This window comes from Meleagris gallopavo, chromosome 7 (genome assembly GCF_905368555.1).
Source record: "Meleagris gallopavo chromosome 7, MGAL_WU_HG_1.1, whole genome shotgun sequence".
Taxonomy (NCBI): Eukaryota; Metazoa; Chordata; class Aves; order Galliformes; family Phasianidae; genus Meleagris; species Meleagris gallopavo.
The window spans coordinates 27,544,783-27,561,998 of NC_139410.1; the positions used below are offsets into that span (position 1 = coordinate 27,544,783).

At 46.3% G+C, this 17,216-nt stretch overlaps 1 protein-coding gene and 1 long non-coding RNA gene across 6 annotated transcripts in view; one reads left to right on the forward strand and one right to left on the reverse strand.

Annotated features, from left to right (window-relative positions):
• The window catches only part of ZNF148 (zinc finger protein 148), a 38,024-nt gene extending 34,093 nt beyond the window's left edge, over window positions 1-3,931 (reverse strand). Inside the window, exons 1-2 of one of the 5 annotated variants that reach the window (XM_085228302.1) lie at window positions 2,882-3,008; window positions 211-290 (exon numbers count right to left, since the gene is read on the reverse strand). In XM_085228302.1, coding sequence (XP_085084428.1) covers window positions 211-212 — 2 coding nt within the window. In that variant the 5' untranslated portion in view covers window positions 213-290; window positions 2,882-3,008. Of the gene's footprint in view, window positions 1-210; window positions 389-2,881; window positions 3,009-3,802 lie in introns of those variants that run through there. The other 4 variants (XM_085228304.1, XM_085228301.1, XM_031554227.2 and 1 more) reach the window with 4 other exon arrangements.
• LOC146544014 (uncharacterized) lies at window positions 3,053-11,526 on the forward strand. The gene is made up of 2 exons (XR_014884439.1): window positions 3,053-3,155; window positions 7,623-11,526. It is a non-coding gene; the product is annotated as an uncharacterized LOC146544014 (long non-coding RNA).
• Window positions 11,527-17,216: the final 5,690 nt, after the last annotated feature.

Here is a 17,216-nt window from a genome sequence, read left to right on the forward strand (position 1 = left end):
ACAGTTTACATTTGCCAGGCTGCTCATAAATGACATCCTACTGCTGCTTGCAGGTTGGAACTTCTTCCCACACAGATTTCATTTTATCATCAGACTGTTTAACTCGGCACATATAAAAATGTCATCCTAGTCATAAGGAGAGAACTAGACAGCACTGTCTTCAAGTTTTCTGCATAAACTGTGACAAGACACAGCTACTGCAATACTAACATGTCTGTGGAGCATATCAGTTGCAGGACAAGGCCAATGCAGGGACTCTGTTCAAGAGCTGTGCCTTGCTGTTTTCCAAACTGCAATGAAATCATGAAGTAATATAAATTAGTAATATATTAACTGCATTACCTTATTAGTAAAAACTATCACCTTTCAGTATCAATCTTGAATACATTAACACTGATAATGTACTGTGGATTTTTCCAGATATTTTATCCAAGATGCTGAATATCTGAATGATCCATGAAAAATCTCCACATGCAGTTAAGGGCTGACATTTTAATTAGAAACAATATTGGAAAACTCACATACGTTACTGTATTTAAAATTGTTTGATAATTTAGAAGTTAAATAAGTTTAACCTGTGACATCTGTGTAGTTCATGGCATTATTGCTGATGTATAAAATATGTGAGATGATGAAAAGATTGTGTATTTAAAATATAGAGTGTGCTAATGAATTCAACAGATGGGAGTTTAATTGCACTGAAAGACAACTGAAATAAATTAACTAACAGAATTTGCCTAACTGAAAATAAATCTCCAAGTGTGAAAGGGTTTTGTTTCATTGGAGGAAGGGTTTCTCTTGGTATACACCTCCTTCTGACACATCCCACTAACAGCCATGTCTCAGCTCCTAATAACTACTAAGTTATACGTATAAACTTCAATGCCAGTTCAGGGTTTCTGCTTAGATGTCAATATATAGAAGAGGCAAACAAATTAAGACACAAGTGAATCACCACACTGATGCTTCACATCGCCTTGTAACCTGGGAAATGGTTGCTTATGTCCATGGGGCTTCATTTAGACAGATCGGACTGTAAGCTAAAGGTTTGAATCTATTTCATCATAAATGATGTTGGTTTGAAAGGCAGCTATCATTAAGATGCCATGCTGAGGGAGAGAAAGTGCTTATTTTAAATAAAACTTAGCTATGATGTTAGATCCACTTAGGAATCTTTAAAACAAGAATATGTCTAGCGGCAACTGCTTTTCAGTCCTTGCCCCATTCATTCAGGAGGAAAGATTTTGGAGTTTAGACAACAAAATCAGACACCCTGACCTCAAGGTTACAGTCTCCAAAACAGCACCACTGAGTCTACTCATCAAGTATATATATGTTATTACTTCTTATCTCATTTTTGTTACTCCACGTGAAAAAAACGTATTTTATATTAGAGCCAAAATTAAATCAAACTTAATTCCAAACTAAGCTAAACAATAAAAGACTTTTTAGCTTGATGAAGGGCCACCCCATGCAGCTGCTCACCCAGCCCAGGTCTCCACTGGAAATATCTGCAGTGGGACAGCAGCACAGCCACACTTTTCACAAGGGCATCACTAAACACATCACTAACTTCCAGCAGCAGGTACAACCCCGCTCTGCACCACAGAACAAGCCTTCCCTCCTCCTCAGTAAATTTAAAAATATTTTACCTAGATCAATAAGCTACCAACTAATATCCTGAACTTGACTGTTCCCAAATTGACATCATTAAACCTGTAGTGCAAGGACCCCAGCTAGAAGTGAGCGAGGCTGTTTCAGATGTAGCATTATCGTATTTCTCTGGAGATATAAATTCTAAACACTCACATAACTCAGCTGGAACATTACTGGTACACAGACGTTCACAACTGGAAGTACACATTTCCAGCCTCTGCGGTTTCATCACACTAATTCTCTACATCATATGCATGCTCCACAGAGCCTTCAACCATAGTATCACCTACACACTGAACAGAGCACAAAAACCACCACATAATGCTATAAAAGCTTCTTTCAGGTGAGCAATTTAGCCTGCAATGTAACTTGGAACATTTGGAGTAGTTTTTCTTCCAGACAATTTTTTTTTAATCATACTGATCTTCAAGCAGTGACTTACCTACTTATGATTTGATTGCATAATCCATTATGTTAGGGATTTTTCATCAATACAGTATGTTTTCAATATGGCAGAAACTGAACACATGAAGGACAATAACTAAGGTGCACATTACATAGCCATCTGTTAAGTCAGGCCTTAGACCCAGGAGTGAAGACAGAACAAGTAGATGAGAGCTAAGTACAAGAGGCCAGCCTCATCTTTTTCAGCTTTACTCAGCTCTATGAGCTCACTAAGCACACGTATATTTGGGGATGAGGAGCTTGCAGGCATGCAGAAACAACGACAAAGAAAATATTTCTGGAAACTGAACACACGTGTACGTTCTGCTGAATATTCACCATGAGGACAACAAGAACTGTTTTCAGGGAAATGGTGCAAGTGAAGAATTAATTAAAATTTTAACTTCCTCAATCACTGCAACAAGAGCAAGGCTGCTTCTGTGATGGGCCTGACTGAACCCCACGCACTGAGAACCAGCGGTGCCCAGAGACATTGACTGCAGAGCTGGGGGCTGCCCTGCACCGCCGCCGTTCTGTTCTGCAGCTGACAGCTGTCACCAGGAGCACGCTGAGGCCGGATGCTGGAGAACTAGCACTGCCTGGAGGTACGTCATGTTTCCTCCTGGCAGGACAGATTTTAAGTCTGCTTTTGGCCATTAATGTACATAGTTTGGTTTTGAGAACAGCATTAAGAATGCCTGCAGATGATAATGTAGGTTAGCACTCTTTTTCCACCTCTTCTCCTCCCAAACGCACGCGGAGCGAAAGCTGTATCACTTACAGGAGCGAAACATGATCTGGGCACTCTGAGATGTTGAAGCAGGGCAGGCCCAGGTACATGCTGCTAGCCAGCACGCACAGCCCGCCTGTCATCTGTGGGCAACTACAGCAAACAAAGCCACCGAGATCCCGTTTGCGAGAAGACCGTGCTGCTCTACGATCTGCTGGTCCCAGAGGTCACGGTGCCGCTGGAGAGAAAGGAAAGCTCTCTCCCACCAGCAGCTCCCCGAGCCGGGATGTCACACGTGCACACGCAAAGGGAGGTCACGCTCCAGGTAGGCTTCCATTGCAAACCCACAGCTGCCGTCGCCGGGCTCCGCACATTTATCCCATCCTTGCGCAAAAACACCTCTGAGCGGCACCCAGCAGCTTACGAAAATGAGGCGATCTGAGCGGCGATTTACGCTTGCAACGCGAACGCCTGCCCTTCTTACGAGCCGCCGAGGAAAGGCGGCTCCGCGCTCGGCGCCGAGGAGGGCTGCAGGCACGGGGCAGGGAGGGCCGTGCGCGGGGGCCGGCGCTCGCCGGGAGCCCCGTCGCAACTCGGCGGCTTCCCCGCTCGCACGGCGAACAATGGGCCCCGGCACAACGGAGGAACGCGGCCCGCCCGTCCGTCCGCCCGCGGCCCTTTGTCCGCCTGTCAGCGGCCGCACGGCGCTCCCGGCGCGACGCGTCGGCTCCGACCCCTCCTGGGCGGCCCCGTCGCGGCCGTGCGCTCCCGCAGGCCCGGGCCCGGCTCCCGCCGCCTCCCTCCTCGGAACGGCCTCTCCGGCGCCGGGCGCGGCCTAGGCGGGAGCGCCGCGCCGAGAACGAGCCGCGAGGCGCCGCTCCCCAATCCTCCCTCCTCCCCGGTGCGCCCCCGGCACGGCGGGCGGGCCCTCTCGGAGCCGCGCGGCTCCCGCTGCCCCTCGCCGGCACTTACCGGCCGCGGAGCTGCGAGGAGAAGGCGGGCCGGGACGCGGCGGCGGCGCGGGGCGGCTCAGAGCGGCCGTGCCGCGGCCCCGGGCATGGCGGGGCGCGGGGGAGGGGAGGCGGCAGCGGCGGCGGCGGCGGCGGCGGCGGGGGGGAGGGGAGGCCGAGAGGAAGTTGGCGGCGGCGGCTTCTTCCTGCTCCGGCGGCCCTCAGCCTCCTGCTGGCGGTGACAGCGACAGCGCGGCCAGAGCGCCGCCGCGCCGCGGTGCACCATGGGAAAGCGCCCGGAGGACCGGCGGGGCGAGGAGCGGAGCCGCGCCGAGCGGAGCGCTCGCAGGGTTACGCGCGGGTCAGCGGGCGGGAGCGCGTCCACGAGCGGGGCGCGGGCAGCGAGGGCGGGCTGCGCGCCGCGCTCCCGCTCTTCGCTTCCATCCTCCGTTTCCTTCCCGCTCGAGGTGCGTGGAGAAGAGCTGTCGTCGGTGCCGGCGGAGACGGTACGGCGATGCTGGAGGGAACCACGCTGCTGTTCCCCCGCTGGGACGCAGCCGGCAACGTGCGCGAAGGGGCAGCGGCCGGAAGTCCCGAGCCTCCGCGATCGCCGTGTCCGCCACAACCCCAAACGATCTGGGGAACGAGCAGAGGCCGCATCTCCCTGACGTGCAGCCGTTCCTCAGAACAGCTCCGCACCCAAAGCGTCTGCACCTGCACGGCTCTGTGCGGCGGCTCCTCACGCAGCCCTCAGCTCCAACCGTGCGAGGCTTCGCCGTGGCTGTAGTGGGCACTGGTGGGCCCGCGCCTCGAGTGCTGTGTTCTGTGTTGGGCCTCTCGCTACAAGAAGGACGTTGGGGCCCTGGATTGTGTCCAGAGAAGGGCTGTGGAGCTGTGAAGGATCTGGAGAACACATCTGAGGGAACTGGGATTGTTCAGTCTAGAGAAGAGGAGGCTCAAGGGAGACCTTATCACTGTCCACCTCCCTGAAAGGAGGCTGTGGCAAGGTGAGGGTTGGCCTCTCCTCCTGAGTAACAGCAGTAGGCATTAAGATATGCGGGGGAAGTTCAGGTTGGATGTTAGGAAACATTTATTCTCAGAAAGAGTGGTGATGCAGTGGCACAGGCTGCACAGGGAGGTGGGGGAGTCACCATCCCTGGAGGTGTTCAAGAACCGTGGAGATGTGGCACTGAAGGATGTGATGGGGATGGCCTGGTGGTTTGACTGTGTGATCACAGAGGTCTTTTACAGTCCTATGATTCCCCCAGCCTGCATGCCCACTGGGACCCAGCCAGCAGTGCATGTGAAGGGACAGCAGCCATGGGATGCCTCGGTGTCCAACCGGAAATCCAAAATCAACAGACTGTCATCTCTGTGATCATGGTGCTCTCCCTGACTCCAAACGACATGGGGAACTGCTGGAGACCAAATCTCTTCAGGTTCCTTGGAACAGCTCTGCACCTGAAGCGTCCACACCTCCACAACTTTGTGCTGTGGTTCCTTATGAGGCCTTCAGCTTCATTCTCTTCTGGAGCTTACAAACACTCCCATGTTTCTCTAAATAAAGTCTTTAGCCCAACGCCACGCTTAAACACGTGCTTAACTAAATTGCTTGATGTCACTTGCTTATAATTAAGCATGTGCTTAAGTGCTCTGCTGGATCAAAGCCAAAATCCACATAAGCTCTATTGGGTGAAATTTACCAGCTTCACTAGGCTTAGCTTTGTGACTCACTCAATCAGCAACAGCCCAAAGTGTTTTGCCACAGGCTTAGTTGTTCCTAGGTTGTCCTACAGGATCGCCCTGTCCACACCACAGGGCTTACACCCTTTGTTGAGTCCTGTTAGGATGAGGATGCATCTGCCTGCTGAGTGAGCAATGCTAAATTATTTCATGTAGGGCTTCTAGTTCCTTTTAACGATGTACCTTAATAAGATTCTGCAGCCCTGTGGAGGTCATAGATGGTGCCATTTAGTTATGGTGTAATAAACTGCATTAAGAAAGAGTCGATGACATGAAGACCTAGTTTGAAGATCTGCCCTGACTTTATGCAGTAAGTATATTTCAAAATAATTGCACAGACTCTGCATGAACAAAGGAAGGAGTTAATAAAATGTGGCTACAGCTCATGCAGTTGTTTAGTTCTACATAAGTACAAGAAGTGTTATTAACCTGCTTGCTGAATAATCACAGAATCACAGACAGAATTGTAAAGGGTGGAAGGGGCCTTTGGACATCACCTAGTCTAAGCCTCTACTAATGAATCTTGGAATGGCTTGTGTTGGAAGGGATCTCAAGGATCATGAATCTCCAACCCCCCTGCCACAACCTCCCCATTTAATACTAGACCAGGCTGCCCAGTGCCCCATCCAACCTGGCCTTGAACACCTCTAGGGACAGGGCATCCACAGCCTGTCTAAGCAGTCTGTTCCAGCACCTCACCATTATCTATCCTGCCATTATCACCTGCCATTATCTATCCTTGTAAAGAGTTGACTCCCCTCCTGTTTATAGGCTCCCTTTAGGCACTGAAAGGCTGCAATCAGGTCACTCCACAGCCTTCTTTTCTCCAGGCTGAACAAGCCCAGCTCCCTCAGCCTGTCTTCATAGGGGAGGTGCTCCAGTTCCTTGATCATCTTTGTGGCTCTCCTCTGGACCTTCTCCAACAGCTCCCTGTCTTTCTTGTATGGGAGGCTCCAGACTTGGACACAGTACTCCAGATGGGGCCTCACAAGGGCAGAGTAGAGAGGGACAATCACCTCCCTGTCCTTACTGGCCACCGCTTTTCTGATGGAGCCCAGGATACCATTTGCTTTCCGAGCTGCGAGAGCACACTGCTGGCTCATCTTAAGTTTTTCATCCACCAGGACCCCCAGGTCCTTCTCTGCATAGCTACTTTCAGGGATTGTTCCTTCCAGTCTGTCTATACACCCGGGATTCCTCCAGGCTTTATAAAGCTTTTAAGTTTCCAAACATAGAGTTTTAGAAAGTGAAGGAAGCTGTACACATACGCAGCTTGATTTTTTTTTCCCTTCAAAGACAATTAATTTGGTGATTGTATTCATTTATACCTGTCAAAAAATAAAAAATATCTTTAGAATTTCATTAAGTCTGAGTCAGGAAGTTCATCACAAAAACCTCCTTTTAAAAGGCATGCAGCAATTACAGCTTTATGCAGGGTGAGCACAAGCCTTTCTCCAAGGATGCATCAATTAGAACCTGCTTTTCAAAAATTTTGTTTAGTAATTAACAGTATAATACGAAGAAGACTGTTGTATTTAAAGCAAAGAAGTAAGACTCAACATATTTGGTTTTTAAACACATTCAGGAATGGGGACTCAACCCTCCCTGGGGAGCCTATCCCAGTGCTTAAAGAAAGAGTCCTACTCTTTCAAACAAATGCAACTGGGGAAGAACTGCAAATATCCCATTTAATTACGTGAAGCTATCAGATGCTAAAGCAGAAATAAAACCAAATGCCTTCTTCAATTTCTCTCCCCCTCAATCTGCTGTAGCCCTAGTTAATGTTAGTTTGTACAAGTGTTATAATGAACAGTGCTTCAGAAGAGCCTAGATGTACACCTGAGGTTTCAACATGAGCTGTCGTCTGGAACCAATTGCTAGTAAAAGCTTGAGAATCTTCCATCCAGTTTTTCAATTCAAATATCTCACCAGGGATTTAACTAGCACAAATACTCAATGCTGAAAATTAAATGAGTCCATTGTGTGAATATCAACTCATATTATCTGTAAATTGCTCCTCTTTATTTCAACATCCCTCATTGAATTTGTGTTTTAATCTTCTCATCTCCTTTTTTTTTTTTTCTTCTGTCTTACAACAGGCTTTCAGTCCATGATCCCATGGAAGCCTGACTCGATTGGGTGAGTCTGCACTGCCCTATATTGCTGGCAGATCAGGAATCAATAGTAACCAGTCACACAGTGGTATGGTATGCTTGTCCAAACATTAACTAATACAGAGAAATGTAATTATATATATGTCTGAGTGTACCTGTGCATCCAATGCCTGCAAAACAAAAAGAAAATTTGATCCAAAGGAAAGTCACCTAGCTCTTTTCTTCATCTTCAAAATCTTTTCTGCCCCTAAATCTCATTAAAAAAGAACACTATTCCCGAAGCCTTGAAGTCTTCACAGCAGATTGGTTTTTAATGCCTGACTTGACTTGCTCGTTTATTTTACGAACTTGATCTGAAGAGGTTACAAAAATTCCAGAAAAAATGAAAAGTAATGGTCTGATATGAGATATATCTGTCTGGAAACAGAAAGACAGCAAGTCAGTGTTAGTCAGGATGGTTTTGTGTAGACATTCTGTGTAGACAAGACATTCAGATATCTGTAGTATATCTGACTTGGTCCCACATGGCATTCCTGTAAAATTAACATTATAAATCTCCAGATTAAAAGGAAAGAGGATGTTTAATGTTCTGTGCTGAGATGCCTAATAGACAGAAAAAGCATACACGATAATGTAGTACTCTTCCTAACACGAATTGTTCAAATGACACAATGAGGCAGAAGTTAGAGAATCAATTTCTCTGCCTTAAAACAAACTAAAAGCAGAGCAGGAATCCATCTGCTCTTACCTTAGATCTGCTGTCTAGCTAAGGCATTTAAGTTGAATTAACCGAAGATGGGAGAGCAAGAAGGTCTTAAGCTCCCAGCATAAATATTTTAGGATTAAGCCTTTCAGAATAAAAAGTAGAGGAAACTGGATATTTTAGGTCTTCAAGGAAGAGCATCCATACAGGGATTTGGTGGGCAATTTAATGTCGCACCCTTACTTAATTCATCTTAATCTTTACCCAGTGTCCCACTTCAGCTGACTTCTTTAGTTTGAAGCATTATGGTGGATCAAATTCAAAAGAAAGCATTAGCTGAACCTTTAGTTAAAGCCTTGCCCAGCATAGAATAAGAAACGATAGGCCAGCTACCTTATACCCTCTTTGTGCCAATACTCTTGGTTTACTTTCAAGTGTTGTAGGCTGCATCACACCAGCGAACATATACTGAGAGTTCATGCAAAGTAATCACTGCATTTGAAATTCAGATACACATCCCCTCATGAGTCTCATATTTACCCAACTAAAATCAAAACTCAAAGATTGAAAGAGCAGGTGGGATACCTGTGCATTATCACTTTCATTTCAGTAGTAAAGCACCGCACTGCAGTGATAATGGAGTAGATATTTATTAACCAGGCACTTGGAGTTAAAACTGGAAAACAAACCAAAACAAGCTGTTTGGAGATTACATGAATATTGCTGAAGGCAATGAAGTCCATGAAATACATTCCCAGAAACAAGGATAAAGTTATTGTGTTAAATTGGAGGTTTTGGTGCATTACTTGAACCAACAGGGAAGGCCAAGAGAGCATGGAAACGTGAGTCTATGAAAGCCAGTAGAAAGATGTCATTTGGTAGTGAAGAGGAGGAAAAGGAGGAGGGCACAGATGCACCAAAGAGATTCTTGAACTGGTGAAGTAAATAGTCCTTAAAAATTACTGGTTCGTTTGCTCTGTTAATTGCTCAACACAACAATCATGGGGAACTTAATTTTTTTGTTTTAAAAGAGTCATTTAAGGTTTTGCAGTCTCATAATCAAAAACATCAGAGTTACCCTCCCTTCACTGGAGACAAAGAACAATGAAAAGATGGAGCGACTTGACATAGGTCTGTGAACCAGCCATCTCAAGGAAACTGGGAACTCCAAAAGATTCAAAGAGCAACAAACATAGGATCAAGGGCATGGCAATTCACAAAAGATGGAAAAGATTAGGACTCTTATCTTCAGAGAAAAACAAGAGAGACAGAATAAAAGTGCATAAAGTAATGTCTGGTGCAGGTTGATCAGGAACTTCTTCCTATGTCATATTGTAGAATAAAAGGACACTGCCTGGAGTATCAAACTAAAAGTGGAATAGTCAAAACTGAGTGAAAAAAATGCACAAGAAATAAAAATATGTTGTGGTTCATTCAAAGCATTGATGCTGAAGCAAAGGGACTCAAAGAAAATGGGCTACCAACCTAAGTATATGAGACACCTTGAAGTTCATGATTCTGCAAGCACTGCAGCTTGTCTGACACCATACACTGCTGTTCCCCTCAGGCTCTTTTCAGCTGTGATCTGTCTCTCCAGAGCTGTTCTTTAGCCAAACAAGAAGGACATGCAGCCTTGTGCCAACCAGCCACCGTGCTCCTACTGGAGCAAGGTCAGAGGCAGGAGACTGCAAACCCACCCCACTGCTATCCCCCATATCACAAGGAATGCTTATTTTTTTGGGACACCATTCACCCCAGTCAGCTGAGGACTGGCTGGACCTACTTGGCCACTGTGGAAAGAATGGAGGATAGATCTGAAAACAGAGCCTGTGTGTATCAACGAGGTGCTTCCAGCTGTTTTTGTGCATCTTGTTTAAGCCAATGATGAACAGTGACAAATGAGGACAGCAGTGACAGCATCTGTGAAGAGAAGGGTGAAGGTCTTCACTGTAAAGTCTTATCCAAAACAAACTTGCCAGTCAAATCTACTTACTAATGAATAGTAATTACTAATGGCACCAGCCATCAGACTTCCGAATAATTATACATTTCAGGTAGTACCAATGAAGAGCTGAACTTGAAGGGGGGATCCTAGAAGAAGAGCCAAGAGTTCTAGGTCACATCAGAGATACATCAGCAGTTTTGTCTTGTGTTTTAAACAAATTTTTGGCTAAAGTCAGAAGACCAGCAATTACCAGGAATAAACATGGCATCACATGTGCACATTAAGAAAAACTTGACTTTTGAAATTCTAATGTATTGAATTTCATACCTGGAAAGAGGTCCCTCCTCTGCTCCTCTCCATGGATCCAGCTGGTAAGGAAGGATATGGTCTTTCTGCAGATGATCTCATTAGGAGCAGCAGTTGGGTTTGTTTTTTTGTTTTTTTGTTTTTTCCCCACCATTAGGGCTAGTGATGTAGCAACAACTGATTAGTTTCAGCTAACAGCAGTGATAAGATTTTCAAACCATACATGACTTCCAACCAGCTCAAGAGAAGAGCCCCATTTCTGCTCATCCCAGCTTGCAGAGAACATGCTGATTACTGCCTGCCTGGGAAATCCAGAGCGCCCAACTGAGCCTCAGGGACAACATCAAGATGAAAGTGATCAGAAGGACATCAAAATGGTTTGACTGTGGGCTGGGGATACCCCAGACAATAAAGACTGTTTGGTAAGTACTGTCTTCCATCTGCAAAGCAGATGAGGGTTTAATGCCAAGGATAATTTAAAAGTTGAATGTACGAGCAAAATGACTTGTAATAAATAAAACCATGTTTCTTTGTAAAGGGAACAGGACTTGTGTGCTGGCTGGGTGTGCGCACACCAAACCAGACAAGCAGATGAAAGAAAACCACTCCCTGAGTGCCTGCAACACAGAGCTGGTTCTCAGTTCTCAGAATGGACATGGAGAGAATATATACCAATAAAGTACTGCACTGAAGGATCTAGATGCTAACTTTGCAAATTGGCTAAAATAAATAAAGGCTAGAGATACTGAATCTTTTATTAAGTACAGAAGGGCAAACCTAAGAAGGTGACCTGAAATACATGCATCTCTGGGGAAAAGAAGACCTTTATTAAAAGCTAACATGTTATCAAATCTCTTTATCATCAACAGTCAATGTAAGCTGGGGGGCTGAAATCTATGCCAGTTATTGGAATACAAAAGCATCACAAAAAACTACGACTTCCTTTGAGAAACTTTATATTTAGATGTAGATCAAGGATACTTTCGTTTTGTCAGCTTGGCCATTTTTTATCAACTCGCTTTAGCACATATAATTAAAGATACAGTAGCCAGTCTTATTCCTGACCACATGCAAAGTGGCAATATTTTACAGACCAGTTCCTGTCTGGGAAATGCATCTATTTGAAGTTCATCCCACTTATGTGCTAAAGGCTTTTTCCACACAGCTTACCAAAAAGTTTACAAAACTGAAGCTGTCAAGAATTAAAATATCCCGTGCTATAGCTGTACATTGTAATGAGTAATCTTAATGCTGGTGAGCATTTCGTGTTGAAATCAGTGTCCTTAAAAAGCAATAGAAATAGGTCAAATTCAGTGCCACAGAGTCATAGAGAAATAACATCATTTAGGAGGGCAGAGGAGTAGCATACAAGGTAAGCTCAAAACACTGTTTTTCTCTTAAATTGACTGTGTTATTAAAGTAAATTATATACAGTAAATACAAAAGTTTCTTGAATCACAAGAAGAAGAAAGAAAGAGAAGATCAGGGAGCAGGACAGTACCCAGAAGACTGAATGCAAGCCAGCAGATGGGGTGGCCGAAGCAGAAAGAGGATGTTGCTGTGCCTTCACCACAGGAGGGCTGATCATAAGCACGTAAAGTGCTGCAGCTTCAAGGCAAAGGCCTGTGAAAGATGTTCTCATAATAGTTTGGAGCTGTAAGAACACATCCTCTGAAGCTAAAATAGAAAAGTCAAACAGTTTCAGAGACCACTCAATGTCACATCAGACTGACCCTAAAGAAATAGAATCATAAAGAGTGGAAAGACCACTAGGATCATCTAATCTAACTATCACCCCATGCACGTGACTGCTCTAGACCATGTAATTCAGCACAACATCTATTCCATCGCTTCCCTGGGCAGCCTGTTCTACTGCATCACCACTCTTTCTGAGAAAAATTATTTCCTAATATCCAACCTGAACCTCCCCGGCACAACCTGAGGCCATTACCTCTCATTCTATGGCTGGGAGAAGAAGCTGACCTTACCTCACCACAGCCTCCTTTCAGGGAGTTGTAGAGAGCCATAAGGCATCCCCTGAGCCTCCTCTTCTCCAGACTGAACCATCCCAGTTCCCTCAGCTGCTCCCCCATAATACTGTGCTCCCAACCCCTCACAGCTCCATTGCCCTTCTCTGGACACGCTCCAAAGCCTCAATGTCAGATCTGCTGGTGCAGCCCCCGACCAAGCAGAAGAGGGAATTTGCCTTCATCTTATTTCCTATAGCAGGGAAACCTGAACAGCCTCTTCCTCTTCCTGAAAGCACCAGCAGCCTCAGGCTAACCAGCTCTTCCTCATCTTTCCACAACAATTTAATTCCTCCACCCTAAGCAGCCCAACCTTATGGTAGGCCACAAGTAGCCATTGGCACCCATCATGCCACATGGCTGCCATTAGACCTGCTCCATCCAAATTTCAGGCTTATGATCACCTGCACCGTTTCAGTGCCGTGGGGAGGGTGGCAGGAAAACGCCTGCAGCTGAACTCCTCCAGCTGCTCTGAAATGTGATAGAAATAACAGGAACATATGTGTTGCAAGGAAAAAAGATAAAGTAATCTGAAGGAAAAAAAGAAATAAAAATGAAGAAAATAAGGGCTTAGCTGATGCTGCTGAAGGAAGAGGGAAGGAGCACCTCCAGGCAGCCCGGAAGGAGCTCACACAGTGAAGGGCTGCCTCTGCCCTGGGGCATTTTTTTTTTCCCCCAAACAGAAGGTACAAGCTGGGGCTCTGCTCACAGAGTTCCTGTCAGAGACGGTCCCGGGCCACGCATGAGGTCCAAAAAAAGCCTTTGAGGGCAGCTTCAGTGCTGCTCTGCATCTGGAGCTGCATACAGCAGCACAGCTCCAACGCTGCGCGCTTCAAGCTGAAGCAATCTGGATGAAGATGCAAGCAGAGTGGCCAAGATCTGTCTCTCTGACAGGCCAGTCGTATGCAAAAAAAAAAAAAAAAAAAAAAAAAAGATTTCTATTGTTTTAACACTTTGGGTTTGCAAATGGAAATCAGCTTGTCCCTCAAAGACGCTGCTCAGCAGGAAAGTCTTGAGCCAAAGCTTTTTGTTCTCGCAGTTACAGCAGGGACAACACATCATTGTGCAAGGTAGGGCTTATAAGGAACATGCATTAGAAGACTTTTGCCACTGTTTCCCATTTCTTTCAAAGCCCGGTTGTCCATCATGCTGTCCCTGTCACAGGAGCTCCTGCCCCATGGAACCAGCTTGGAATCCAGCTACCACAAAGGTGGGAGCACTGCAGAACCACACAGTCTGTCACTTTCTCCACTGCCATCCCTGTGCATGGCATGGGTGCTGCCCTCAGACTGCAGTCCACGGGCAGACAACACTCCGAGTGCAGCAGCACTGAGTGAAGATAGGTGGGAATTGTAGCTGGTGCTGCTGGGATCGGGCTCCAGCAAGCACAGGTACAGACAAGACTTACTGTTCCTGTTGGAACACATTCATTTGTGGATCAACAGCTGTTCTGCATGCACGGTTTGAGTTAACTCTTCTTTTGCAGAGAGCTCTATGAATCTGCACTGATCTCATTAGGAAGCAAAGGAATGGTTCCCACCTTGACATACTGTGCTGGGCTCTCTGTGCCTCTGGGTTCAGCATCCTGTGCCTTGAGCACAGAGAGCAGCAGTATGTGGACCTGCACTTACTTCTCTTTTAGAGGAAAAGCGAGACAAAGAAACATCTTTAAGACAGGGATTCCCTTTTCCAGAGAAGAGCAAAGCAGATATTTCTGGACCACTCCCAAGAAGGATCTGTCAGAGTCCCAATTTCTGATTTTCATAGCCAAAAAGGGGACCAAAATCTTCAAAAGCAGAACCACAATGACCTACTATGGCTTCTGTTCCTTATTTAGGGCAGACTAGATCCAAGACGTAATTACCTCCCCAAACACAAGCAGGGACATCTCCAGAGCCACCGCTCAGCTCCCCAATGCTCTTACTGTGACTGAATCCATTTCACACCCCACACCGTTGGGCAGACGTAGGGAAGCTGCACAGAAACAGCTCCAAATCCCCTTCTCCTGTGACCTCTGGGTTTGATCACCTCTTTGCAGAAGATAACAAGAGGTTATGCTTCTAAATAAGAGCACCTCCAAACACTCTGATGTGAAGGAATCACCTTGGTACATGCTGGCCCAAGGGACAAGCAGCTTTATTTTACCAGCACTTCATTTTCTTTCCTCTTTCCCCAGATTGTGGCAATCTAACATCTGCATGAAAAGTTCAGACACAGCCACACAACAGTTTGTTTTTCCATTTGCTGGATCCAGAGCAGCTGCTGAGACAAACAACATTTCACAACCATGCAGCCAGCAATGGAGCTGCACCTCCTACCTGCTGCAACGCACCTATCTCCTCCTCATCTCCTAACCAAGGCAGGACTGCAAGTAGCCAATGCTGGCCACCGTGCTGCCACGAGGCAGCGGGCTGGAAGATAAATGCTGGCACAGCAACAGGGAGATTGCACAACTGAGCAGGAGAAGACTTGCCACTTGGTCTTTCAGGAATCATAGAATCATTAAGGTTAGAAAGACCTTTAAGATCATCTAGCCCAAATGCCAGCCCGTGCCTGCTCGAGGCCATGTCCCCCAGTGCCACATCCACCCTTTTCCTGAACACCTCCAGGGATGGTGACTCACCACCTCCCTGGGCAGCCTGTGCCACAGCTGCTGTGTCTGATGTTGATCACAGAAACAACACCAAAACAAACGCTGCACACTTCCAGGAGCTGCAGAGATGCATTCTTGTTTAAGCCAGCACAGAAGGTCCTATATAGGGTGTCTAAAGGAAATATTTTTAAATTTAGAAGTAGCATGAAGTGGAGCAGCCACCAAATTGTCATGTGCGCTTGTTAAAAGGAAACAGAAAGTAACCCAGCTAAGCACTACATTTAGCATTTTGAAGCTAAATATAGCAGTGACCAAATCAGGCAGAAGACAGGATTTGAACGTAATGAAAACGATTACCAGCAATTGCTTGGGAATATTTTAAGGACCCTGAAACTGGAAAAGGGAATGTCTGTTACAATCCCTGCTCCTGGCTTAGAGAAATGGGAAGAGGTGAAACATTGTGGAGGTAGAAGGAATAGAAAATACAAATAAAGAGGCTAGGAATGATTAATTACCTATGAAGAAGCAAGGAAGGCCAGCAGCATTAGCAGTGAGAACAAACTTTGTAAGGACACAAAAAACAAAAGCATTCCCAGCATATCACAGGAATAGGAGAGCTGTTGGTAATGAAGAAGTCAAACACCTCATATTCAAAAACATTCTGTTCTGCCTCTGAAAACTAGACCAAAAGGCAGCTGAGGCACAGGGATCAGCCCCATTAACAGTCAGTTCACTTGGCTGCCAGCTGCCTTAATGTGCTCCTCTGTCAAATGCTGATGGCTTAGGAAGACACTGGGACAGCCCCTTCCACAGGCACAGGGCTCAGCGGGAGGAGAAACTCAAAGGCACAGCACAGCCACACCTGGAGCTCCTCTGTGGTTCCTCCCAGCAAGAGCTGTGGGGTGGGTTGTGTGTCTGGAAAGGGCACTGCCAGAAACCATTCGCACCTACTTGCCCTGTGCACCTGAGGAAGGATTTTAGATTCCCTTCATCTCCTCTGATATTTTGCCTTCCTAGGTCGAATGCTTGTCCATAAACGAAGCCCTTTCCTAATAAATGTTCCTGATTCTTTACATGGTTTACAGGTTAATTAAGCACTTCAGCTCTATTTGACGTGTAACAACGTGTAAACTATACAAGGATATCTATACAAGGATATGCAAACTCTAAGTCATCCTCTTCATTTCATCCTATGAGGATGCTTAAATCACATCACACTATGCACGCGGCCTTTGCTCAACCACAGCTGTGTGTCATCTGCTGCACGCAGAGGTGATATCTCCTCAGTCAGGTGCACCAGGGATCAGCTCCTCACATTAGCACACATGCAGATCCCTGCAGCTTTTCCTCAAGCCCCAAAGATCACCCAGCATGAGGAACCTCTGAGTCACTGATGTTGATTTCAGCAAACGCTTGAATTTCAGGAGACAACCCATGAGACTAGGAAAGAAAAAAAAAGAAGAGTAATATTTCACCTATCTCATTTGAGAGATGGGATTATTATAGGCTCGTCAGTGTGAAAGTAAACCCCGGGTAAACACTAGTTGATACATAATTAAAAGAGATCAGTGCCAATCAAGACAGTCGTAGAAACAGATCGTGTCAAATTGGTTCTGGTGTCTGTAGAGCTCAGGTTGTGTCACAGAATAGCACTGGTGCCACAGCTGCCCCTACATGAGCAGCACCATCCACAGAGCAGAGTGACTTTGCTTGGAAGAGAAAGCAGGCAAATGAGGCTGGAAAAAAAGCGTCGCTCTTGGCCTCTGGAACAGCCAATGGAAGATTTGGCTTCTATCACCGGAGAGTTTCAAAGCTGCCACCAGAGGCACGTTGCTTCTAGCAGCACTGGGCAGGGGGAGTTTTCCCACCCCTCCGAGAGGAGCGCAGACAGCACCAACAATCACAGCCATACCGCCAACCACGCAGCCCGCACCTCCTCCAGGCAGTTATTAAACAAGAAGGCCGTCCCACCAGCTCAGAAACCTGTGCCGTACATCCAGCTCAG